Source organism: Dermacentor albipictus, chromosome 6, assembly GCF_038994185.2.
Source record: "Dermacentor albipictus isolate Rhodes 1998 colony chromosome 6, USDA_Dalb.pri_finalv2, whole genome shotgun sequence".
Taxonomy (NCBI): Eukaryota; Metazoa; Arthropoda; class Arachnida; order Ixodida; family Ixodidae; genus Dermacentor; species Dermacentor albipictus.
In genome coordinates, this window is record NC_091826.1 from 59164700 (window position 1) to 59190516 (window position 25817).

The window sequence follows — 25817 nt, forward strand, 5'->3', positions numbered from 1 at the left end:
CGATACAAAGGCTGCTTTCGACGTCATCGAGGATTCGACAAACACCAGTCGCCAAGCATCGCATAATCACCGAGGAATGCGCTTGACCACTCCGTCAGAGCCCTTACCGAGTTTCGGCGCGAGAACGTGAAGCTATAAGAGAACAAGTCGACGAAATGCTGCGCGACGACATCATCCAGCTATAGAAAAGCCCGTGGGCATCCCCTGTTGTTCTGGTAAAGAAAAAGGACGGAACCCTACGTTTTTGCGTCGATTATCGGCGTCTGAACAAGATCACGAAGAAGGACGTATACCCCCTCCCACGGATAGACGACGCATTGGATCGGCTCTGAAACGCTAAATACTTCTCGTCCATGGATCTCAAGTCTGGCTATTGGCAAATAGAAGTCGACGAAAGAGATCGCGATAAGACCGCCTTCATCACCCCAGACGGCCTCTACGAGTTCACGGTTATGCCATTCGGACTGTGCTCGGCACCTGCAACGTTCCAGCGCGTGATGGACACGGTTTTAGCAGGATTGAAGTGGCAGACCTGTCTCGTATACTTGGATGACGTCGTCGTCTTCGCCGAAAACTTCGACGTTCACCTTAGGCGGCTGGCAACAGTACTAGAGGCCGCCAGGACATCAGGACTTACTCTGAAGCCGGAAAAGTGCCGCTTCGCTTACGAGGAGCTTCTATTTTTAGGCCACGTCATCAGCAAATCTGGAGTCCGCCCCGACCCGCAGAAGACAGCTGCCATAGCAAAGTTCCCACAGCCCATCGACAAGAAGGCAGTGCGTAGATTTCTTGGCATGTGCGCCTACTACAGGCGATTTGTCAAGAACTTTTCACGCATCGCTGAGCCGCTGACGCAGCTAACTAAATGTGACGTCGAGTTCAAGTGGGAAACGCCGCAGGCCGAGGCATTTCAAGAACTCAAACGACGCATGCAGTCGCCGCCCGTACTTGCGCACTTCGACGAGAACGCCGATACCGAAATCCACACTGACGCCAGTAGCCTAGGCCTCGGCGCCGTCCTGGTCCAGAGAAAAGATGGACATGAACACGTGATAGCTTACGCTAGCCGGTCGTTGTCAAAAGCGGAAGGCCATTATTCTACAACCGAAAAGGAGTGCCTCGCCATCGTTTGGGCTACAGCGAAATTTCGCCCTTACCTATATGGCAGGCCATTAAAAGTCGTCAGCGACCATCACGCCTTGTGCTGGCTAGCGAATTTAAAGGATCCCTCAGGACGGCTAGCACGGTGGAGCCTCAGACTACAAGAATACGACATCACTGTAACATACAAGTCCGGACGAAAACACTCAGACGCCGATTGCCTATCACGCGCCCCCATTGACCCGCCGCCGCAAGATGACGAGGATGACGACGCCTTCCTTGGTATAATAAGCGCGGAAGACTTCGCCGAACAACAACGAGCGGACCCGGAACCTAAAGGCCTCGTCGATTATTTGGAAGGGCACACCGACGTTGCCCCAGGGCATTTAAGCGCGGATTATCTTCCTTCACGCTTCAAGACAGTCTACTCGTGAAGAAGGACTTCTCACCAGTCCGCGCCAATTACCTTCTTGTTGTCCCGTCAGGACTTCGTCCAGAAGTATTGCACGCCCTACATGACGATCCGACCGCTGGACACCTCGGTTTTTCCCGGACACTATCGAGGAAAGAAAAGCATTATTGGCCGCGCCTGACCGCCGACGTCTCCCGTTATGTCAGAACATGCCGAGACTGTCAGTGACGCAAGACACCGCCGACAAGGCCAGCAGGATTACTACAGCCAATCGAGCCTCCTTGCCGACCATTCCAGCAGATCGGGATGGACTTGCTGGGACCCTTTCCGACGTCAACAACCGGAAATAAGTGGATCGTCGTGGCGACAGACTACCTCACGCGCTTCGCTGAAACTAAAGCACTGCCGAAAGGTAGCGCAGCCAAAGTGGCGAAATTCTTTGTCGAAAACATCCTGCTTCGTCATGGCGCCCCAGAAGTCCTCATCACCGACAGAGGAACGGCCTTTACAGCGGAGCTTACCCAAGCCATTCTGAATTACAGTCATACAAGGCACAGGAGGACTACGGCCTACCGCCCGCAGACGAATGGCCTTACGGAGCGGCTGAATAAGACCCTCGCCGACATGCTAGCGATGTACGTCGACGTCGAACACAAGACCTCGGATGCCGTCCTGCCGTACGTAACATTCGCTTACAACACGGCGGTGCAAGAAACAACACAGATCACGCCGTTTAAGCTGGCTTACGGCAGGAACCCGACCACGACGCTCGACGCCATGCTGCCCCACATCACTGACGAAGAGAATGTTGACGTCGCTAGCTATCTCCAGCGCGCCGAAGAAGCCCGACAGCTCGCCCGCCTACCGATCAAGACCCAGCAGCGTACCGACAGCCGACACTACAACCTCCGAAGACGCTTCGTCGAGTACCAGCCCGGCGACCGTGTTTGGGTATGGACCCCGATATGCCGGCGAGGACTCAGTGAGAAGCTGCTGCGACGCTATTTCGGACCCTACAAGGACATCCGACGTATTGGCGCACTAGACTATGAGGTCGTGCCAGACGGCATTTCGCACTCACAGCGGCGCCGCGCACGATCTGAAGTGGTCCACGTGGTGCGCCTTAAACCATTTTACGGACGCTGATGAACTTCCTTAGTTTGTTGTTTTCTTTGCTACGAGTGCTTTTCTTTGTTACGATCTGAAGTGGTCCACGTGGTGCGCCTTAAACCATTTTACGGACGCTGATGAACTTCCTCAGTTTGTTGTTTTCTTTGCTACGAGTGCTTTTCTTGGTTACTTTCGTTTGTTTGCAGCATCGGGTCGATGCTTTTTAAGAGGGGGGTAATGACACGTGTACTTATCTTTATCGCGCAACCACGTTTCGCCGCCTAATAACTGTAATCGCAGAGCGAGGGACGCGCCTGCATGTATCCGACGTTTCTGGAAAGTTATCGACGCTTCTATCCGCGTGACTGTTGTCGCCGAACCTTGTGTTATCAGATGTCATCGCGTGACACGAATGGTGTAGAACTTTGTGGAAGACACGCGGGTCCCATCAGTTAATCTGGAACATTCGACGACTGATCTATAAAAGCCGACGCGCTTGACCCGCTGAGCAGATTTTCGACGATCGCCGAGCGTGTTCGCCGCTTTCGTTGTGCTATAAATGTAGCCTGTTTTGTGGGCACAGGTTCGCCCAATAAAAGCTAGTTTTGTATTCCACCGTACTGCTTCTTTCTTCACCGTCACTACCACGTGACAATATATCAGTGGCGTAGCCACAAATTTCGCTCGGGCAGGGTAGAGGGGGGGGGGTGCTCACGTTGCAGCTTGGCTTCCTCCTTAAGAGGAAGATTCTTCTCGAATTCTCGTATCTAAATGCATGTAGAAGGGGAATTAGATTTTCTCGGCAACCACTGCACAAAATTTGATGAGGTGTGTTGCATTTCAAAGAAAAACTTAAATTCTACTGTCCTCTGGATGCGAATTTTTCATTTACGTTGTAAATGTTTATTAAATTTTGGCACAAATCTCAATTTTTCAGGAAACGAAGCTATCACGTTTAAGAATCTGTAATTCAACAATGAAAAAGAGTATGACAATTTTGTGAATCGCATCTAGTAGTAGATCTACAGTGGACAAAATTGAAATGTTACAAATCAATATCAAACAATTTAGCATTATCGAAGTACGGCTTTTTCAGTACCCTTTTGCACCACGTAACTACTTCACGTAAGATACACATTGAGATACCGAATTTAACCGTTTTGACTCCTATAAAGATGCCGTTTGAAGAACCGCGATATCCATTTATGATGAAGAGCTTCTAGTTTGTAAACGTCGTGCTTCTATATTTTTCGCACTTTCAAGGTTTTCAAAATATTTTAAACAAAATTCAGACCCTAAATCGAACTTCCGCTTCCAACAGATACTAGAAGTTCACTTTCTCAAATTCAACAAATTCCATTAAAAGTGATCCAGGGGTTATCTCAGAAAAGCGTTTCTGCATTCTACATTTGTTTGAATAGGCCGCGTCGGAGTTGGGCCCGAGCAAAAGCTTCCTCTTAAAGAATTGGTCGAGAAATCGAATACATGAATAATAACTGCGTTGCCATTGCCAAAGATGCTGCAAACTAATTCTTAAATGCTACGCTCTGTCAAAACAAGTAATATATGTATTTTTTAATACAAAAATATACTCGTATGTGCCAGAAATTGTGCTCAATATAGCTGATATCAATGCTCCCATGTTTTTGTCTATTTAACAAGTAGAGAAAATATCACGCGATCCTTAGAACTATATCAGTTCGAAACCAGCAAAGCAGTGCATGCCACTGATATGAAAAATGTAAAGGCCATGAAATGAAAAAGTAGAGGACAAATATGTTAATGAAACTTTGTCATTCAACAACCTTGTTTACATTTTACACCCTACTGCAATTTGCTTTTGCTGCTTCTTGATTTGCATTGTGCGTTTGCCTGTGTATATGCCTTATTTTGTCTGTTCTACACTGCGGCAGTGCTGCTATCTTGTATTGTTTGTCTTGAAACCACCCTGTAACGGCCTTCGGCCAACAGTATTGTTAAATAAATAAAATAAAATTTTTGTACATATGCAACGGCCAGTGAAAAATCTCAATGAAGCTGTCATTTATTCCAATGTGTTACGCAGGAGGAGCTGTCACCGGTCGTGTATCGTGAGTAATTGCACCGAAATTATTGTCCCAACAGAGAGCACCTTCATAAAGCCGTTCTGCAAAATATACGAGGATGAGTCATATGAAAGTGAGCCAATGAAAATATATGACAAACGGGCTACCTAATTTAAAGGTAGTCTCTATGAGCATTTAGACATTTATCCCATTGACTAAAAAGTCGGGTGATTCCCGTCTCATAAAACTCCTTATGTTGCTTCTTCAACAAATCTGCGGCTGACTCACGCCATCGTCCGACAGGAATCTGCTTCCCTTAAGCTGTTTTTTTCATGTGCTCCAAAATGTGAAAGTCGCAAGGCGACAGGTCTTAGCTGTATGGCGGATGTTGCAACGTTTCCCACTTGAACTTCGCCAGTTTTGTATTAGCCACATCAGCGACGTGGGGGCGGGCATTATGGAAAAATTTTAAATTGAATTATGGGGTTTTAGGTGTCAAAACCACTTTCTGATTATGAAGCACGCCATGATGGAGGACTCCGGAAATGTCGACCACCTGGGGTTCTTTAACGTGCACCTAAATCTATGACGCGGGTGTTTTCGCATTTCGCCCCCATCGATATGCGACCGCCGTGGCCGGGAAACGATACCGCGACTTCGGGCTACACAGCCCAACAACATAGCCACGTCGTGGAACAAGATGACCCCATTCGTCGCATACGTCGCTTGTTCTTGATTGCTACACGCAGCCGATCCGGCGTTTCGCAATATCGGAAACGATTGATAGACTCTCCGTCTTTAAAACATTCTATCAGCAATGGCCCCTGACGATCGAAAGAAAAAATAGTAAACAACACCTTTCCGGCGGGAATGACGCCCTATGCTTTTTTGGGGGGCGGTAAATTCGAATGTTTCCACTGTGAGCGTTGCCGTCGTGTTTCAGACTCGTAGTGGTGGCACCACGCTTCGTCCCCGATCGCAATTGCAGACAAGAAGTCGTCACCCTCATTGTGATACCGGATCAGATGAGTCAAGGCAGAGCAGAACCTTCTTCTGGCGGTGGTTCAGAATCTTGGGCATTCATTGCGCACACAAGAGCGGATGACCGATATGTGAATTATGGTGTGAACCGAACCGTGACTGATGGTCACACACTCTGCCAGTTCATCGATGTTTATCCTCCGTTCTTGTCTGATCAGCTCATCAACTTTTGCACTTGTGTTGGGGGTGATTGCACGATGACTTTGGCCCGGTCTTGGATCGTCTTTGCAACATTCACGTACTTTTTCGACCGTTTGCTCCAATGCTTCACAGTGGCGAAAGAAATGCAATATTCAACGTACAGGGCAGCCGTGCGGCGAATAATTTCCTGTTGGGAAACACCTTCAGCCGTCACAACATTCACCGCACCTTGCTGCTCAAGTTCTGAAGTGTTCATCACGTCACGCAACCATGTTCCATCCAGCGTAAGAAATCATTTCAGAACATTTACTCTCACATCAGCGTGTCATTTTGTAAATGAAAGATGCTTGTGTGCTACTCGCATGCCTCGCAGATAATGAACCGAACCCTTATTGCGCGGGGTGGGTAGGCTCACTTTCTTTTAACTCGCCCTCGTTCATTAGAAATGCGAAGATACAGTGAGATATACAAATGTTTATAAAGGGCAAACAAGTGTCACTGCACTTGTTTCACAAAAGTTCCCTGCACGTATACACAAAACCTCGCAACAAGATATTTAAATAGACGTATAGGTCTCCAATAAATCCACTTATCTAAGACAAAGTCACTGTATATAATGCGTCAAATACGGCAAATAAACGTGTAGCGTAATCACAGATTCACAGAATCATAGATCTCGCCCCCATTCCATCCGCTCCATCCTATGTATCGCGTGCGACGGAAGGCGGCACGCTTGCTCCCCGCTTTTCTCCTTTGCGCACGCGAGACTGAGCCCCCACCGTCGCTCACCCATTCCAACCCCCTTTCACTCGCACATACAGCATGCGGCGCGCGGTCAAGACGTTTTCCCTGAGACTTCATACGAAACTTGAGGGTGACGGCGACTGCTGGAATGCGCCTGGAGTCTTCATATAGTTGCTATCACAATAATATAGTAATAGCATCCAGAAACCGAAGCGTGCCATGGCCGATTACTTTCCGCAAATGAAGTAACAAACTGTCACCTTGGGATAATTCGCTGTCTCACAACAATGATTTTTTAGTTTTTGGGGGGCGGGGGCACCGAAATTAATAAAACACCAAAGAAAATATGTTGGCCACAATTGAATGCCTACTTTGCGTACCTAATGTGGCTACCCAATGAATGTCGAAAAAAATGTGAGACGCTTGGTCCACGGAGGACCATACGCATAGTGCGGGGTATTTTACACCGGCGAGACAAGGCTTTCCGGAGAGGTTGCGCTCAAGCGAACACGGTGTAATCCGTCAAGTCTTCACAGTGATGGCGGTGAGTGACCATTGTTACTTTTCCTCGTCTGCTACACAGAAGGCGTCCAAAACTCTGCCAGGCGAAAATTCACTCGGCCAGAGAAAACCACACGCGCACCGAAGTACGCCGAGCGGTGGTTTCGGGTCAACACAAGAAAAACGCATGTGCTATGGCTGGCTCTGGCAGCCCGTGGGTAGGGTAGCGAGAACTAAAAAAATTGAGAGGCTCAATGTGTCCTCACGAAAAGAAGCCAAAGTAGAAAAAATAAATAAGAACGTAGTTACTCCGTCTGGCTTTAGTGCCTTGACATGGATGCTTTGGTGTAGGTGAAAATAAATGTTGATATTTTTATGCGACATGAAGGCACAAATGAACCACCACAACGCTTCGTCTCATCGTATCACGCTGCATGTTTTGTCAACTTGTCTGATAGTGTGTTCATTTGGCTTGTCTCGATGTGTGTTCCGATCTAAGACTTTAGAAAAGTCAATGCACCTTTGGCGTCAAGTGTTTGTAACAACATTAAGCCCACAGAGCTCCCGAATTGAAAATCTAAAGCACGACTTTGGTAGTATCAATGCAACTTTCGCATCGAAAGTTTCTTAGAACTTTATAACCATAAAGTGCCAGAACTGAAATCCAAGCGCTCCCCATTCCGCAGCATCAGCGAGATGCCATGACGAGCCCGCTCGCCATTAAAACGCCCTTGAAACTTAGTGCTTGGATAGGTCTCCTTGCTTTATGTGACTCCCGTTGCATGGGCGTTGCAGCTGAATCCAGCCCGATTTCGCAATGTTCGAGCTAAAATGTTTTTTTCGAGCGTTAAAAGGACATGCTAGACAAAAGCGAGCAAGATTGCCGGCGCCGGGGATTGTTTTGACCGGCGGTGCATGGACAGCACGAAAAAATTTCAATGGGGGCTGAAGCTCCATGCCCCCACCCTGGCTACGCCCTGATATATATATATATATATATATTACGGCCCTGTTTGTGAACAATGCCAGGCGCGTGAAACGCTGGAACAAACAGACATGCGCGATTGCTCTGCATATGTAGTGGAGTGAATGGCGTTGGAAAGTTCCCTAGCCAACATTCGCAGGCAACCACTGTTGGAGGATGCTATCATCGGCCCATGGCCTGACACTGCAAATTCAATGTAGGCAACTAAAGCGCGGTTAAAGTTTCAGCAGGACACCAAGGTAGACGAGTGGCTCTGGTAGGACCACTGTCTAACCTACATAAGCATTCATCACTTTTCTTACCGTCGTCACCCATTGAAGCACTTTAACTCCAGTTCCCTCCTCTCCAATGCAGAGCAGCAGACTAGAGCGCGCTAGCTCAGGTTGACCTCTCTGTCTTTCCTGTCAATAAATTCTATCTATCTATCTTACGTAACCTAATATTTAGTTCAACAGGTTACGTTAATAGAAAACCCAGGCTGTTTCAGCTTACTGATTACTTTCCGCATGGGAAGCTGTGCGAACGATCACGTATGTACACGGCTTCGATTTCTTCGTCATAATTTTTTTTTAGATTGGCCGCTTTCCTCGTTGTTGCCTTCACACGTGTTCATGGCAAGCAGCCAAAGAAAACAATTAAAACTACCTTAACAATACACCACACAGATCTAGACACTCTCTTTATGCTTCTTTTTAATATGATCAGTCTGCAGTTCTTTCTTTTCTGCCTTGTTTTGTGGCCATCGATTAGCTGTCCCAGCTAGTCGAAATCGATCCTACGTAGCCATGAAACAAAGTATTGCAAACCAGCTACGAATTGTTGTTGTCATCTCTTTCATTCTCGAATGTGAATGCGCGCCTGTATGTTAGGGAGGGGAGCGATGGAGGATGTTGTAGCGAAGCTTGTGTCTAGTTGTTCTCCCTCTCGTGTGAGTATGCGTGCCAGTATAGGAGTGCGGACACTATTTCCACAAAATACGTCACTGAGATCACAGGTATAATAACGTTGACTGCAAAGAGCCCACAAGTATAAGGGCTGAAGTGGCAAGGAACGGTATGCGCGTTTAACACCTACAGCCTTTCGATAGCGATTGTTCCAAGTTATGCAGTAGTTTCAATCATGCAGGAGGTAGTGAAAAATAGCTTCGATCACTGTGGATTAAGCGTCAGCCGCAGCGTACGTGCCAGTGTTTTGTTTTCTTGGTTTCCGAATTTTACCCTTCTGGACTACCCATACGTTCCGAAACTGTCTCGTTTATGCTATAATCGTTGTTACTTTATTAAGAGTGTAAAAATTGAGACATAATTTCGGAATATAAATGGAAGGCAAAATGTAAATGTAGCAGGTAACTGTGACCATTGTGACTGAATAAATGAACTATTATTTTTATGGAGCTGCAACACCAAAAGCAACAACGTGACTATCTGAGATGCTATAAAAGAGGACTCCAGGTACAGCCTTGATTACCTTGGGTTCTTTAAAGAGGCAATCAAATGGAAGTTAAGTTTTATGCAAGCTTTTCCGTCTATTGTAAAAGAAAAGCCGCTTTTACTGCGTGGGGTGGCTAGGTGCAGCAGATAAGATGGAAAAGCGTAAAACAGGTGCTCACGCTACCTTGATTTTCTCGCACAATCTCGTGGTGCCCTGATAAATTTTGACTGCGCTTTTTTCGAAAATAATTATTTCTTGATTATATATGTGCGTCAGTACAGACTCCCGGTGGCCCACGTTATATATGGAAAGACATTCGTACACCTACACTTGACGCTATTTTTGGTATCTGCCACTAAGAGACGCAACCAAAAGACGATCCCCGGATGGCGCGAGCTGACTCAGGGGTGCAGTTTCCGGGGCAAAGTTGACTTTTGCCAAATGGCCGAGCCTAAAAATTCTGAAGATGCTGTCAGAGCCGAAGCACAACTGGCACAAGTCACATTCTTTCGACGAACCCGAAGAACGAGCTGTAAGTGCATCTCTAGAGTGGTGATCAGTTTAAGCAATACACTCTGCTGTCTTTCCAAGTGAACCGTCTCTTGTTTTCGCTGACAGATCGACTATATTTTAGTCAAAAGGAGCCAAGGACTGAGCTGAACCAGTTTTGAGAACTTTTTCTGGGCTCTTGACATTTACCAATTATTTCAATAAGGTGTCTCCCTGATTTTATCTTCGAGAAATGAGGTTCTTACTGCAAAATATCTGAAAACAAATTTTTCGAAGCATGCTTCAACAGCCTAAACAATAGTTTTGTGTTCCTCTTTGCAGACTAAAACCGCGCCGCAAAAATTGCAGCAGAGGCTTTTGCTGATCGCGAGCGTAGTACTTAAAGGGGGCACGTACTCTCGAACTTGCCGTCTGGAGCCTGTGGAATATCGAGCACGATGTAGTCGCACAGGCCAGGCTCGGGCCTCGTACCGATGGTAATAGCGATTTTATCCGAGCGCTCCGTCATGTGGTCGGGAGACGTCAACTGGCACACCAGGGGGGGCTTTTCTGCACGGATATAAGAAATGCTTTGTTTTCGGAAGTACTCAGCGTATTGCTGCATCTATAGTGATACGCGCACTCATTGGTTTATGCTTTCAGTGAACGTTTTTTTACGAACCAATCCGTGTTGCAATGTTATGGTTCAGCGAAAGTCGCGACTTTCTCTATGCGAAGTTTCTAGAATGTTGCCGACAGTTCTATCCACTATCTTCTGATACTGAGCACTCTGTAATCAGGTTGTGTGCACGACACGAATTGTGTAGTGCGTTCTGAAATGCATGTGGGCACAAGTGACTCATTTAGGAGGGACGTTCTGAAAGTTCGTCGTTCATGTTAACATGGAAAGTTTACAGCCAAAAGCAAACACAGTATGGCGTCATAAACTACGCACCTTGCACGATTTATTCCATATAGTCGCCATCAACATCGAGACATTTGTCGTAGTGTACTATCAGTTTGAGAAAACCACTCTGGTAACACTCAGTGCACTGCGATGCAAAGCCTGAGACATGACCTCTTCAGCATACACGACCTGTAGGCGTGCATGGCTGGCGGACACACTGGTCCCCCGGGCCCATTCATGCCGGTAAAAAGCGTACACTTTCATTGCCAACTATGTTGTCAGCGCCGGTCTGTCTGCCATCGTGATTTGTACTCGAACAACCGCGGTCACACCGGTATGCTGCTACTCTCTTCGGCAGTCTGCGCATGTGTCATTTCGCTTCCACTTGCGCTCCTTCCGTCGTTCAACTAACAAAGGACGTCAATTCTTATGGCGGTTGTTCGTTTCGCATGGTGTACCGTCTTCTGTTGCAAAAAAATGACGAAACTTGTCTTGCGAACTTCCCCCGTTTATAGCGGCAACCAAGTAACCCATGCGACATATTCAAGCGACAGCGAAAAACGACGGGACAGGCAGACCCTGTCGCGCTGTCGCGCCGCGGCGTGGCGCAACCGCATGAACGGGACATCGCGAAAGAACTTGGCGACAAATTTACATTATAATTCGAAAAATTACGTTAGGTCTCACGTAAAGAAATGGCAAACGTACCTCGAGGCCAAAGTTTTTACCAAGCTGCACTGAAGCTAGATTTCATATGCTGTCATCAAGGGTGGAAGTCCGTTTCATGTTGCCAGACTGCCAGCATGTAATGTCCTGGAACTAACTGGGGAAAACATTTTCGGTGCTCTCGGTAGCGTCTGAGGACCAACAGAGTCAAGAGAAAGAACTCATACTTTGTTCATATTCATACTCAAAGAACTCATACTCAACGCCTATACTTTGTTCCCTGTTTGCGATTAGATGAAGTGATGGCTGATTTTGCTATTTATTTTTTGCGGTCATGGCACACAATCTGCAAGATCGAACTCAGAAGTGGGCGGGCTGATTGCTGGTGCGTTATTGCGCAATTACGCTGTGACCGGTGGAAGTCACTATGCGAAACCCGGGGCGACATGTCGCTTGTCGCTCTCACTCGAAAATTGCGTATAGTAGTTGAGCCTTAAAGCCGATGCGATCTGGCTGCAGATGAGATTAAGATGGTCGCATCTTGTACTCCTTACTATCGTTTACTTTGAGCGTTAATTGTTTTGTGGGTACAAGTTCACCCAATGAATAATTGGGTTCTGCGACTATAATAGTAGTGCCACCTCCTATTCTTGAACGTCAATAGAACGCGACTTCTGATGGAGGTACTGTTGCGTTGATGTGTCGGACGCCCGCGTCAAACCCAAACTGTGAAGGCAACGCAACGTCGCATCTCACCATCGAGCTAGCCGCAGACTACGAAAGCGGGCCTCGAAACGTGTTCTTTTACGCGAGTCGACCAGGAAGGTCGCAGCCAGGTCTGCTACTCCAATGACCGACCTTGCATCGCCTGCAGCTATCGTACTGCAACAAGTAACGGAACCACCCAGCTTCCATGGAGTTCCGTCCGACAACTCGGAAACCTCGCTCAAGCCTATTGAAAGTGACTCATCCTTCGACTGCTGGTACTCCGAGTATAGCTACTCCATGTGTACGACTTGGAAGACGTCACGAGGGCCTAGTTCGAGATTCGGGCGTTTACATTATCGACGCGGGACGCTTTTCGAAGCGAATTCGAGAGGACCTTCACAAAAACCGTCCACAATGAAAGGCCTAAAGCGCTGCTGGAAGTCTGTGTACAGCTAGCGAACAAGAGCATCACCATTTTCACGGAAGAGATGACTCGGCTGTTTTGCCAGGTCAACCCCAGCATTCCGGAAGAGAAGAAGGAAAAGCCCGATAGTTCAGCTGCGTGCGTCTCAAGAACCAAGAAAGGATGGACAGACGACACTACAACCTTCGACGACGCCACGTTGAATTCCAGCCCGGCGACCATGTTTGGGTTGTGCCCCGATACCCCGACGCACTCTGAGTGTAAAGCTTTTTCGACGTTATTTCATACCATACATGATCATTCGCCGTATTGGTGCACTGGACTATCGGGTCGTGCTGAATGGCAAGCCGAATGGCATACCACAGTCTTCGTGCGGTCGTCATTCAATCGCGATTAAGCCGCCGCTGGGATGCTGCCGCCCTCCTTGCGTCTTCGTGAGGAGGTCGCTATCACGCTGCCGCTGTCAACGTGCTTTCGGCGTCACGGCGTCGTCTTCATACAAGCTTCGTCACACACTCGTCGTCACGCCATTGACGTCCTACACTCGTCGTCATCGCTTTGTCCTCATGCCGCAGTTGTGCCGTCAAAGTCTTTAGGTTGTTTTCATAGAGTCGTCGTCATGCATCCGTCCTCAAACAGTCGCCTCGCCGTCGTGGTCGTGCTATATTCGCCATTCCCAACTCGTCATCCGGAGGCCGTCATAGCTTACTGGTCACGCTATTTTGGTCATATCATTGTCCTCATGTCACCTTCGCCAAGCTGTATTCGTTGCACATTTGTCAAAAGTTAGGAATCGTCATCTCATTGTCGTAATGGCATCATTGTCGTACCGCCTTCGTCCTTACATCATTGCTATTTCTTTTCATCGTTTCATCGAGATCTTTGCGTCAGCGTAATACAATCGTCGTCATGCCACCATGCTCGTGGGCGACATTGGCAAACAAGGGCTAGAGCAATGAAGGGTGATACAGGCGTATTTCAGCATATATCGGATGCAACAGAAGTCACAGAATGACCACTATATACGTTAATAGACGTGACTTCAGAAATACGATGTGTCACTACGCTCGTATGCTAATCGCATTAGACAGTTTTAGTTTAGCGCTTGCAACCGAACGTAAAAGCATTAGGTACGTAAAGAAATAGCGTCGTCCCCACTGCGCAAGCTCGGAACGTTATTCAGTTTCTGCGGTTTACGTGCGCTATGATAACGTACGTTATTCGGTGAGTTTAACATCCGTATTGTTTACGGATGCTAAGAAATAGCGTTGTCGAACATAGCGGCACCCATGGCTACCGTTTCAGCGTGAATTCTCGGGATGGCTATGCTCTCACTTGCGTCGATCACCAGTAACAATTGTAGTGAGCGTTTGCTTTCTCAAAACTAACCAGAATGGTTTGTTATGAGCGCACAACGTGTCCATTTTCTGAGATCGTTCGGCGATTCTGGCACTCGTAGGCCTAACGAGACGCGTCCACATAGCAACAGCAGGATAGTTGCTAATGGATCGTCTTGGCTTGGATACGTTTGGCACGAGGTGCCAGAGGGTGACTTGTTAATAACGTTTTTTTTACGTTTGTTTTTCCGTAAGGTAAACTAAAAGACTTGAAAGGACACGCACTGTAACATCCCGCAAAGGTGCTTACGTTCGACGTGCGTAAGGTGACAAACGCTATTATAAAGCTGTCTGTTATCGTCGGCAGTGATCGTGAGATGAATTCTACTGTTCTCTAAAGTGGAGCTGTTAGAACGTCGCTGGGTTTCTCTTGACATTCGCAGCGTCGTCGAGCTGGGTGAAAGAGAGCTGAGAGAGAGTGAAAGCAGAGTATAAAAATAGCATCGTGCAGCATAGTGACGTGACGAAGATTGGTGGAGCGTGGTGGGGTGAAGGAGCGGCGCGGTGGGAAGACATGTGGTGTGACGTCAATACTCTCTGTTAAAGACTCGCGTGCTCGCTTCTGCAGATTTCAAGAAGCTGTCAGGTAGTACACTGCGCATAATCTAGCATGCATCAGTGCTATAGCGCGGTGGTTGCCGCCACGTCGCGTCGGTACAGCGTCTGGCACACGGCATCGACGCGTATGGCGTCTCAACAAATCGCTTCTGTTGCGGCGGGCGCCTCAAATGGCGCGACCTCCCAACCGAAACCCTCCACAGAGGAAGACGGCACGGATTTTTCAGAAGCCTTGTCCTCCCCCCGCTCTGCTCGTCGCTGGTGTTTGCGATAGCAGAGCCACGCGTAATTTTCAAATCCTTTTTCGTTTCCTGCTGCTAGACTTCCCCTTCGTATTTTCTTATTGCACTATGTAAGGAAACGCAGACAGAGGAAAACGCTGATTAGCGATTGATGCGCGAAATTTGTTCTTGTTTTCCTGTATCCGTGTTTGTGCACATAGCGCAAGAAAATACGAAGCGTCATCGCCCAGCTCCTTTTATCATATTTATGCATTTTCTAATCGAAATGTGGCTGAGAATAAGGCTTACTCGTTGTAGTACTTGGAGTGCTTGTACTTGGACTTTGGCTTGTAGGACTAGACTTCGTTGTCGTAGTAGAGGTTGGCAAAGGGGTCACCGCTGGGACTGATTGGATAAAGATGCGGATTAGAAGCGAGAATCGGTAAAGTCATAATATTAGCCGGATAAGACCATATTGACACGTGCGACGAAGGCTTTAGCATGAACCACTGCGATGACCTATAATGTTTCCCACATATCGACCGAAGTTTATGTAACGGCTTTCGGGTGGTCTCGGTAGAATATAATAAACCATGGTTTGATTCAGTGGTCCTCAGGTATAACTTTCTCGTATCAGACAACAATCAAATTACGAGGAGCACAACTCCGTTGTAATTTGGAATGTTAGCATTCCCCGTAGGTAAACGTTATATTATTATCACGGAGGCGACAATGCACACCAGAATAAATAAGGTATCGCGTGGAAAACACGACTGAATTGCGTTGCATTCAGGCAGCATGTGCGCCCTCGTAAACGCCTACGTACATACATATAGGGGCCCGTATACGTAAGCAAGCACGCACGAATAAGGGGAACACTGAATAGTGAATCGTTGATGAAAGGTATTCCTCAGAAAACTCCCCCGATGCACTTCACTACGGCTTATTCTTTTATTCCCTTTGCTCCAAGTAGAAAATTAAAGTATGGCAATTTTCATATAAAATACGTTAGCTTAACAAACACTCGAACAGCTCGCGTTAGGCCTGAGCGAAATGTGAAACAAAAATCGCTTTACTTACTACGTTTATGCACGGCTGACAGAAAACAGGGACAAGGATTTGATGCACAAATGGCTCGATTGAAATAAAGAAGTTTGACAAAGACACCAAACACTTGTCAATTCACGTACATATATGCACTATTCTACAGGCAAAAAATGCTAGCTTCCAATTTTCTTCATGCTAAATCGTAAAGCCTAAATAATTGAACGCAAATGCAACATTGGTTGAGACTAACATCGGTTGCACTTCACTCTGACGTATTCGTTCATTCCTTTTCCTCCAAGTCGGAAATTAAAATATGGTAACTTTATGTAAAATACGTTGGGTAAACAAACACTCGGATAGCTCGCATTTGGCCTGAACGCAATGCAAAATAAAAGTCCCTTTACTTACGTGTATGCGTGCCTGACAGAAAAGAGGGGCAAAGGTTTGATGCGCAAATGGCTCGTTTGAAATAAAGAAGTTTGACAAAGACACCAAGCACTTGTCACTTCACGTACACAAATACGCTATTCTACAGACATAAGCATGCTAGGTTCCAATTTTCATCGTGCTTAATTGTAAAGCCTTAGTAATGGAGCGCAAATGCAACATCGGTTAAGACTATGCACGTCTACATGCATGCCAAACAGGTTGGCATGCTGCGAGACGTGCTAATATACAGAAGAGGGCTTAACTTGTGTGTGTCTGTGAGAAAGGATGTGAGTGTAGATAAAGCAGAGAAAACGCGAATGGGAAGCAGAATATGAAAAGTAGCCACTCGTGAAGGCGTGGCTAAACACTCACCAATATTTGACGTACGTACTCTTGTAAGACTCCCTTTTGTAAGTGATGAACCACCGGCTGCTGAGTGGCGCAAATCATCGTGGCGGTAGACAGCGTGGACAGGTGCCGTGTGGCCCGCATTATAGCCTACTCGAACATCAGAGCACTTTTTTGTAACCGGAGAAACGAATACCTTTATGAGAAATTGAGTTCGTTTCATTTTACCTGTGGCCTTGGAAAAAGTTGCTGAGAGTGAGCTGTTATTTATAACTTGACGCTGCCCACATGCCAGAAAAGACAAGACAGTGTATGACATTGTAACTTGATTGCACAAACACACAATATCATGGCGTGAACACGGTGTGGTGCTCAACAATATTGAAATGCAAATAACAACTTATCATTGTTGCGGCGACAAAAAAAATGGCTTTCTTTCAGAAAGAAGGAAAGTCACACAACAGGAATGCGAATGAAATTGCTTTCGAAGGCGGAAAATAAAACACTTCTACAGATTTCCCAGCTCATAACAGAACTGATTTTGAGGCATTCATCGAATCTCGGAATGAGTTTAGCAAGTCCTTATATCATCAAACGGAGCAGTCGCTGAATTACACCTCGAAGCTTCATGTTAAGTGTCTCGTCAGCTGCCAGCAAGATTTTCCACTAAATGTTCTGCCACCAGTCCTTCCGCATCTGCATTCGGACACTAGCACATGAGCTATGTGTTATCGCTGAGAGTACAATGTATCTGGATTAGCACAAGACTAAAATATCGTGAAATAAAAGAAACGCGGCCATACGCGATGTTCGCACACGTGACTTTATAGCATGGTTTGGGATGTTTATTTGCCACTACACAACTCACCGCCGTATTCAGAACTGCATCTTAACTTGAAGGTTATGTTTGACTTGATACAAATCACGCCTGGTGCGAACGCGCCCAAGATGCTCATTGCGTTTCTTTTGGTGCGTTCGCGACAGGTGTTATGCAAGTCAATTCGAGCGTGGGCTTCATGTTAAGATGCATTTCTGAATACGGGGGTGGCTCTGACTACACCTTGCGCTGACGTGTAAATGGCTTCGACATAACGCAGCTACTTGAGCGACAGACAACATGAAAGAGAAAAATACGTTAATTTTAGAAAGGCAGAAAGGTAAGCACGACGCACGTGCTTCGGAATTGCTACTCCGCACTGTGTGGGAAGGGGAAAATGGAAAACGTAAGAGGAGAAGAGGTAGATGATGGTAAGGGGGGATGGGAAGAAACAAGTGTATGAACATACAATTTGTACAGAACTATGACTGCTGGCTGCCGCAACAATTCTCTTACTATGCGGCGGTGTGCACAGCCTTGCCTGATTGTACGGTAAAGTTGACTTACCTTTGCAAGATGAACGCTAATATCCGCTAGGGTCAACACGCTCACTTGCTATTACACTGGCTGCTCCGGCCACAATCGCTTACGTCGCGGTTTCTGGTCGAGTGATGGCGCTCAGAAAATGCCATTACCAGTGTGAACACCTGGACAAGGGGAACGTAAGAACACGATTTGTAGAAGTAGTTCTTAACGCGGGGTCATTGTCCGCGGTGTCTTTAAAAATTCACAGCCATAGTCATCCAACAGTTCACAAGCAAGTGCTATCGTGCCAATACTGGCGATGCTTATATAACGGTTCAATATCGATGCAGCAGGAATTCCATAATTCCTGCATGTCACTGTATTCTTACGTGTTTTTCTGTGGACTACGATGTCAGAACTGGTAGGTCAGTTGTACCATGACCAAAAAAACTTGCTTCCCATCATGGAGGATGCAAGCGAGCGTCACTGACGTTCCACATTTAGCCACACTTCACGTTCCACACTTATTGTTGCGGCGATGGAAAAAAGGCTTTCTTTCAGAAAGAAGGAAAGTCATACAACAGGAATGCGAATGAAACTGCTTTCGAAGGCGGAAAATAAAACACTTCTACAGATTTCCCAGGTCATAACAAAACCGATTTTGAGGCATTCAACGAATCTCGGAATGAGTTAGACAGGAGGCCCTAGAGGCCACTGCGTAACCCTTGGCAACGTCTGCAACAATTCCTCCCGCTGTGCGTCGAGACGAGGATGGTCGCTCATAGCACGTTCGGTGGTGGAAATGCCACCACGGGCCGAACAAAGCATCGTTGAAAGTGTCACCAGGAATCCTTTGTGATTTAACAAGAACGGTGGTTACCAAAAGGGTACCCACTGTATTTCTAGTGAGTGCTTCATGGTAAAATCTTCAGTTACTTCCGTTGCTCCTGTTGATTATGATAGCGATATATAGAGGGAAATGACGCCTAATTCAGCAACCCTTGAGGGAGCACCTCCTAGATGAACAACCCGATCAAACCCCGGCCCTCATTCCCCAGCAGCTGTGAAGCAACTGACCACGGCGGCAGTCAGACCTGCGATGCACCAGAGGGTGCTAAGAATCACTGGCTCCGGACAGGCCTCCATTGGAATATGAACCTGGCAACGTTTAACGCTAGAAGGTTATCTAGTGAGGCGAGTCTAGCAGTGCTATTGGAGGAATCAGAGGGCAGTAAATGGGATATCATAGGGCTCAGTGAAGTTAGGAGGCCAAAAGAAGCATATACAGTGCTAAAAAGCGGGCATGTCCTGTGCTACCGGGGCTTAGAGGAGACAATAGAACTAGGCATCGGATTCCTGAATTATAAGAATATTACTGGTAACATACAGGAATTCTATAGCATTAACGAGAGCGTGGCAGGTCTTGTTGTGAAACTTAATAAGAGGTACAAAATGAAGATTGTACAAGTCTACGCCCCTACATCCAGTCATGATTACCAGGAAGTCGAAAGCTTCTATGAAGACGTGGAATCGGCGATGGGTAGAGTGAAAACTAAATACATTACACTAATGGGTGACTTTATTGCCAAGGTATGCAAGAAGCAGGCTGGAGACAAGGCAGTGGGGGAATATGGCATAGGCACTAGGAATATCAGGGGAGAGTTATTAGTAGAGTTTGCGGAACAGAATAATATGAGGATAATGAATACCTTCTTCCGCAAGCGGGATAGCCGAAAGTGCACGTGGAGGAGCCCGAACGGCGAGACTAGAAATGAAATAGACTTCATACTCTGCGCTAACCCTGCCATCATACAAGATGTGGACGTGCTCGGCAAGGTGCGCTGCAGTGACCACAGGATGGTAAGAACTCGAAGTAGCCTAGACCTGAGAAGGGAACGGAAGAAACTGGTAAATAAGAAGCCGATCAATGAGTTAGCGGTAAGAGGGAAAATAGAGGAATTCCAGATCAAGCTACAGAACAGGTATTCGGCTTTAACTCAAGAAGAGGACCGTAGTGTTGAAGCAATGAACGACAATCTTGTGGGCATCATTAAGGAGTGTGGAATAGAAGTCGGTGGTAACTCCGTTAGGCAGGATACCAGTAAACTATCGCAGGAGACGAAAGATCTGATCAAGAAACGCCAGTGTATCAAAGCCTCAAACCCTAAAGCTAGAATAGAACTGGCAGAACTTTCGAAGGTAATCAACAAGCGTAAGACAGCTGACATAAGGAAGTATAATATGGATAGAATTGAACATGCTCGCAGGAACGGAGGAAGCCTAAAAACAGTGAAGAAGAAACTAGGAATTGGCAAGAATCAGATGTATGCGTTAAGAGACAAAGCCACCAATATCATTACTAATATGGATGAGATAGTTCAAGTGGCTGAGGTGTTCTATAGAGATTTATACAGTACCAATGGTACCCACGACGATAATGAAAGAGAAAATAGTCTAGAGGAGTTCGAAATCCCACAGGTAACGCCGGAAGAAGTAAAGAAAGCCTTGGGAGATATGCAGAGGGGGAAGGCAGCTGGGGAGGATCAGGTAACAGCAGATTTGTTGAAGCATGGTGGGCAGATTGTTCGAGAGAAACTGGCCATCCTGTATACGCAATGCCTCATAACGTCGAGCATACCGGAATCTTGGAAAAACGCTAACATAATCCTAATCCATAAGAAAGGGGACGCCAAAGACTTGAAAAATTATAGACCGATCAGTTTACTGTCTGTTGCCTACAAAGTATTTACCAAGGTAATCGCAAATAGAATCAGGAACACCTTAGACTTCTGTCAACCAAAGGACTAGGCAGGATTCCGTAAAGGCTACTCAACAATAGACCATATTCACACTATCAATCAGGTTGTAGATAAATGTGCGGAATATAACGAACGCTATATATAGCTTTCATTGATTACGAGAAAGCGTTTGATTCTGTCGAAACCTCAGCAGTCATGGAGGCATTACGGAATGAGGGTGTAGACGAGCGGTATGTAAATATACTGAAAGATATCTATAGCGGCTCCACAGCCGCCGTAGTCCTCCATAAAGAAAGCAACAAAATTCCAATAAAGAACGGCTTCAGGCAGGGAGATACGATCTCTCCAATGCTATTCACAGCGTGTTTACAGGAGGTATTCAGAGAATTGGATTGGGAAGAAATGGGGATAAAAGTTAATGGAGAATACCTATGTAACTTGCGATTCGCTGATGATATTGCCTAGCGTAGTAACTCAGGGGACCAACTGCAATGCATGCTCACTGACCTCGAGAGGCAAAGCAGAAGAGTGGGTCTAAAAATTAATCTGCAGAAAACTAAAGTAATGTTTAACAGTCTCGGAAGAGAACAGCAATTTACAATAGGCAGCGAGGCACTGGAAGTCGTAAGGGAATACATCTACTTAGGGCAGGTCGTGACTGCGGAACCGGATCATGAGACGGAAATGATCAGAAGAATAAGAATGGGTTGAGGTGCGTTTGGCAGGCATTCTCAGATCATGAACAGCAGGTTGCCATTATCCCTCAAGAGGAAAGTGTACAATAGCTGTGTCTTACCAGTACTCACCTACGGGGCAGAAACCTGGAGGCTTACGAAAAGGGTTCTGCTCAAATTGAGGACGACGCAACGAGCTATGGAAAGAAGAATGATAGGTGAAACGTTAAGGGATAAGAAAAGAGCAGATTGGGTGAGGGAACAAACGCGAGTTAATGACATCTTAGTTGAAATCAAGAAAAAGAAATGGGCATGGGCAGGACATGTATAGGGTTACGGACTGGATTCCAAGGATAAGGGTTACGGACTGGATTCCAAGGGAAGAGAAGCGTAGCAGGGGGCGGCAGAAAGTTAGGTGGGCGGATGAGATTAAGTAGTTTGCAGGGACGGCATGGCCACAATTTGTACATGACCGGTGTTGTTGGAGAATTATGGGAGAGGCCTTTGCGCTGCAGTGGGCGTAACCAGGCTGATGATGATGATGCTGCTGCTGCTGCTGCTGATGATGATGATGATGATGATGAGGGAGCACGTGAAGAATCGCCAAGAGAGAGGGAGTGGGAAGTGAAAGTGGATAGAGGAAGAGTGAGAATGGGGGCTACTAGACTCCACCATGTGCATAAGCCGACAGGTGGCCGTCTGGAGCAAGCAGGCAAGCATTGTAGCAGGCGCTCACAAACTACCTACCTACAAACTACAAGCTACCTTAGCGGCAGCGACCGCAGATAACAGTTGATATTGGCTATGGTGCCTACTCGCTACCATGTACCCGGGCCGCCGAGTGGATAGTGACAATGCTCCCCAGACGCGCCCAGCGAACGGTCTCTCAAGGAGAGATTGCTCCACGCTCCTGTGCTTACGGACTGGCTGCACCTGGACGGCGGCCCGACTGTAGGCCAAGGGTCGTGCCACGTCACCTGCCTACAAGAAGTGAGGAGAACCCGAGGCTCTGGTTTCCAGGCGCAACAACACTCCGTAGTTATCACCACCTTCAGACGCCAGGGTTTTCCAACGGCCACAATGGCTCAATGGTATGGTATGGTATGGTATTCCTTACGCGATGGCGCACAAACACTGTGGGTGATTGGCCAAGATTAGGATGAAATTAGGCGATCCTTATTAAATACTAAAATTGGTAAAGCTAACTTGTGAACCAAGCTTTGTGAATATTGATTCTAGAATATTTTTTCCTAAAGAACTAAAACGGCGGCCGAATATGAAAAAGTGATCTGTTGTTTCATCTTCTCCACAGACTGGGCACAGATGGGAGGGCACCAGACCAGCCCTGTGATGATAGAAGTTTAGTTTTGCTATTTGACAACGTAATTGGGTAAACATGACAACAGTTTTTCTGGTGTGAAAGGAAATTTTGGGCCAAGGGAACAGGAGGTTTCGATATTCTAAAAAAATTAGCCGCAGTTGGTTCAAAATGTCTTGAATTATTGAATATCTCCGGAATCTAGTAGTCGTTAAGTAAGCTATTGTAGGAAGTAATGGTAATACAGGGCCACTGAGAGCTGCTCTCGCGAGACTGTCAGCTATTTCGTTCATGACTAATCCTTCATGTCCAGGCACACAAAGCAATCTAATTAAATTGATGTGGGCAGGCACTAGAAAATGAAATGTACGTAAAAGGTCAGTGACACCGTTTGCTGTGAGCGAGGAACATAAGGATAAAGAATCTGTTATTATTACTACCGCGGATATTGACGAACTTAGTTTGCGTAAGGCTAGAACTACAGCTAGAAGTTCCGCCAAAAGTACGGTAAAGAAGTCCGGAATCCTGATTGCAAATGGCCAGTCTAGAGCGGGAGAGAAAACACCAATTGCAGATTTTCCTGCACATTGTGAGGCGTCTGTCAAAACGACCGTACTTATAAACTCAATAAGTGGTCCTGTAATAAGCCGTTTATATACGAGTGAAGTTTTGTATTATTTGGGTAGATGTGATCATATATAACTTGTAGGTTCTCTCGCACATCACAAAAAGTTGGTACCTTCCAGAGACGTACATTTAAAGGATTGATCAATGTTTGTACGAAGACCACCTGTGGTGTCTCAAAACGATGTCAGCATACTCCGAAGAAAAGTGCAGGCTGGGAAATGAATATGTAATCCAATCTTGTAATAGTGTGATTCATGCAATTTTAAGACTGTTTGCATCGTCAGTAAACCAATCTACAAAATAGTGAGGACAACCTGACTTCTTGGTGAAGTATACTATTGGCAACACATTTCGGTATTCCGCAACACAGTCAAAGGGCTTCCCGCTAAAGTAGAACAAGGGGACGTAATTTATAAGCTGGAGCACCAGAAAATAAAACACATCCAAATTCTAAAATGGGCCACACATACATTTTTTATATCATTAAAAGTGGATCTCTCCGCATTTCGGACTGACTGTTGCACAGATATCGTAGCATACCAACTGCTCTCACTCCTTTTTTAACTATCTGGTCAATATGGCCGAACCAGCTGAGGGAACCATCGTATACTGCACCTAAATATTTCACCGACTCCACTTGAGGTATAGTCTCGAGGCATTCGGATATCGATATGTTAACGAGAGTGCTAAGAGGGAAAACCAACATCGAACATTTTCTAACGCTGAGTGAAAGGCGTATTTTGTTTAAGCAGATTTCTATGGCGTTGAGGTCGTTCTGTAGTCAATAATATAGAGAGTGATTATCACTCTCTGATGCGAAGAAAGAAATGTCGTCCGCGTATACGCATGTTTGTACATTTTGATGAACAGGAATGGAACACATCAGAATATTAAATGATAATGGTGAAGTGACAGCGCCTTGAGGAACGCCTCGTGATTAATTATTTATACCCGAGGAAACGCCTCTTAGACGGCAGTAAAATGTTCTTCTATTTAAAAATTCACTAATCCAGTCTGAAAAATAATTTGGAATCTTCTAGATTTCGCAATATATCTAACAAAATTAAGTTTTCTACGCAGTCGTAGCATTTGCAAATGTCTAATGTCACAAGAGCACCTATTTGCCTCTGTCGCCGTGCTAATTTTATTATACTTTCTAAGTCCATGTGAGCATGCCAAATTGAACGTGATGGTCGGAAACCAATTTGGCTGGGGCTAAGCAAGTCTTTGTTCTGTATAAATTTAATAATAAGGACATATAGAATTCTTTCAATTAATTCAATCCAACTTGAATTTAGCGCAATTGGCCTAATGTTATCGGCTGTATATCTTTCCCCATGATATTTAAGAATAGGGATGATTTTAGCAATTTTTCACGCAGACGGAATCCATGAGAACCGAATTAAGTAATTTACAATAGCTAAAAGGTCATCAGAAGCTTCCTTAAATAAAATTCTCATCATAGTAGATGTTACCCCATCCACGCCGGGAGTTGAATCAGGAAGTCGCTCCGCGATTTCAGCCAATTCTAACATGGAGATTTCTGTAAAATCATCTGATGCGCTTCGTAAGCGGGAACAACTTGACAAGAAAGAAGAAAATCTAATTTCTAATCCCTTCGCGATTTCTTCTAGTGATTGTTTCATTTCATCGCTAGTTAAGAGTATAGAGTCAATATTAGTTTGACGCGGAAGATCTTTTCTACCACGGAGAAAACGGAAGAATGCATGCTTATTTTTATTGTTAGAGGAGAAATCAAAATTCGGGTTTAGAAATCGTATGTTTAAAGACAGCTCGAAAAAAATTTATAGTCACTCCAATTTATGGCTCTTTGGTTATGCAATACCTTTTTCCAAGCAGCTTTTCTCTTTCTGTAGTTTCGAGTGCATTATTCATTTCACCAAGGACTGTAAGAATTTCTTTTATCCAATATAATCGCAAATTGAGCCTTCTTTTTGAGAACTTTCCAAAGCGGAACAGATAATCGTGGTTTTTTATTGTGTAGGCGCATCAGACAGAGATGAAGGAACATTTCGTAAGCATTTTTTTAGATGTTGTAATTTATGAAAGTTCGAACCTGGTCACTCATAAATGTTACAGGACGTCGGGCCACAGAATGTAAGATCTAGTGAAGAGTAAGATCGGCCTCTCACAAACGTAATAGATCCGGAGTTTACACACGTTATACGATTGTCCAACGACAAGTTCCACAATCGGGTGCCGCACAAATTTGTTCTTAAACACAATGAGATATGGTGACAATTGAAATCGCCTGTGATTACAATGTCACGTCCACAAGAGTTAATAACACTATCCAGTGTGCTAGTGTCCTGTACGCCAGGTGGAAAATATGCATTACCTACGGTAAAGGGACAATATCCCGGGAGAACCA

At 45.8% G+C, this 25817-nt stretch overlaps 1 protein-coding gene across 4 annotated transcripts in view; it reads right to left on the bottom strand.

The window, feature by feature from the left end:
* The window catches only part of LOC139061090 (uncharacterized), a 59129-nt gene that overhangs the window by 26334 nt on the left and 6978 nt on the right, over positions 1 to 25817 (bottom strand). For 2 of the 4 annotated variants that reach the window (XM_070540604.1, XM_070540602.1), the window contains exons 4-5: positions 15191 to 18229; positions 10418 to 10570 (exon numbers count right to left, since the gene is read on the bottom strand). In XM_070540604.1, the coding sequence (XP_070396705.1) occupies positions 10418 to 10529 (112 nt within the window). In that variant the 5' untranslated portion in view covers positions 10530 to 10570; positions 15191 to 18229. The remainder of the gene's footprint in view (positions 1 to 10417; positions 10571 to 15190; positions 18230 to 25817) is intronic. The other 2 variants (XM_070540605.1, XM_070540606.1) reach the window with 2 other exon arrangements.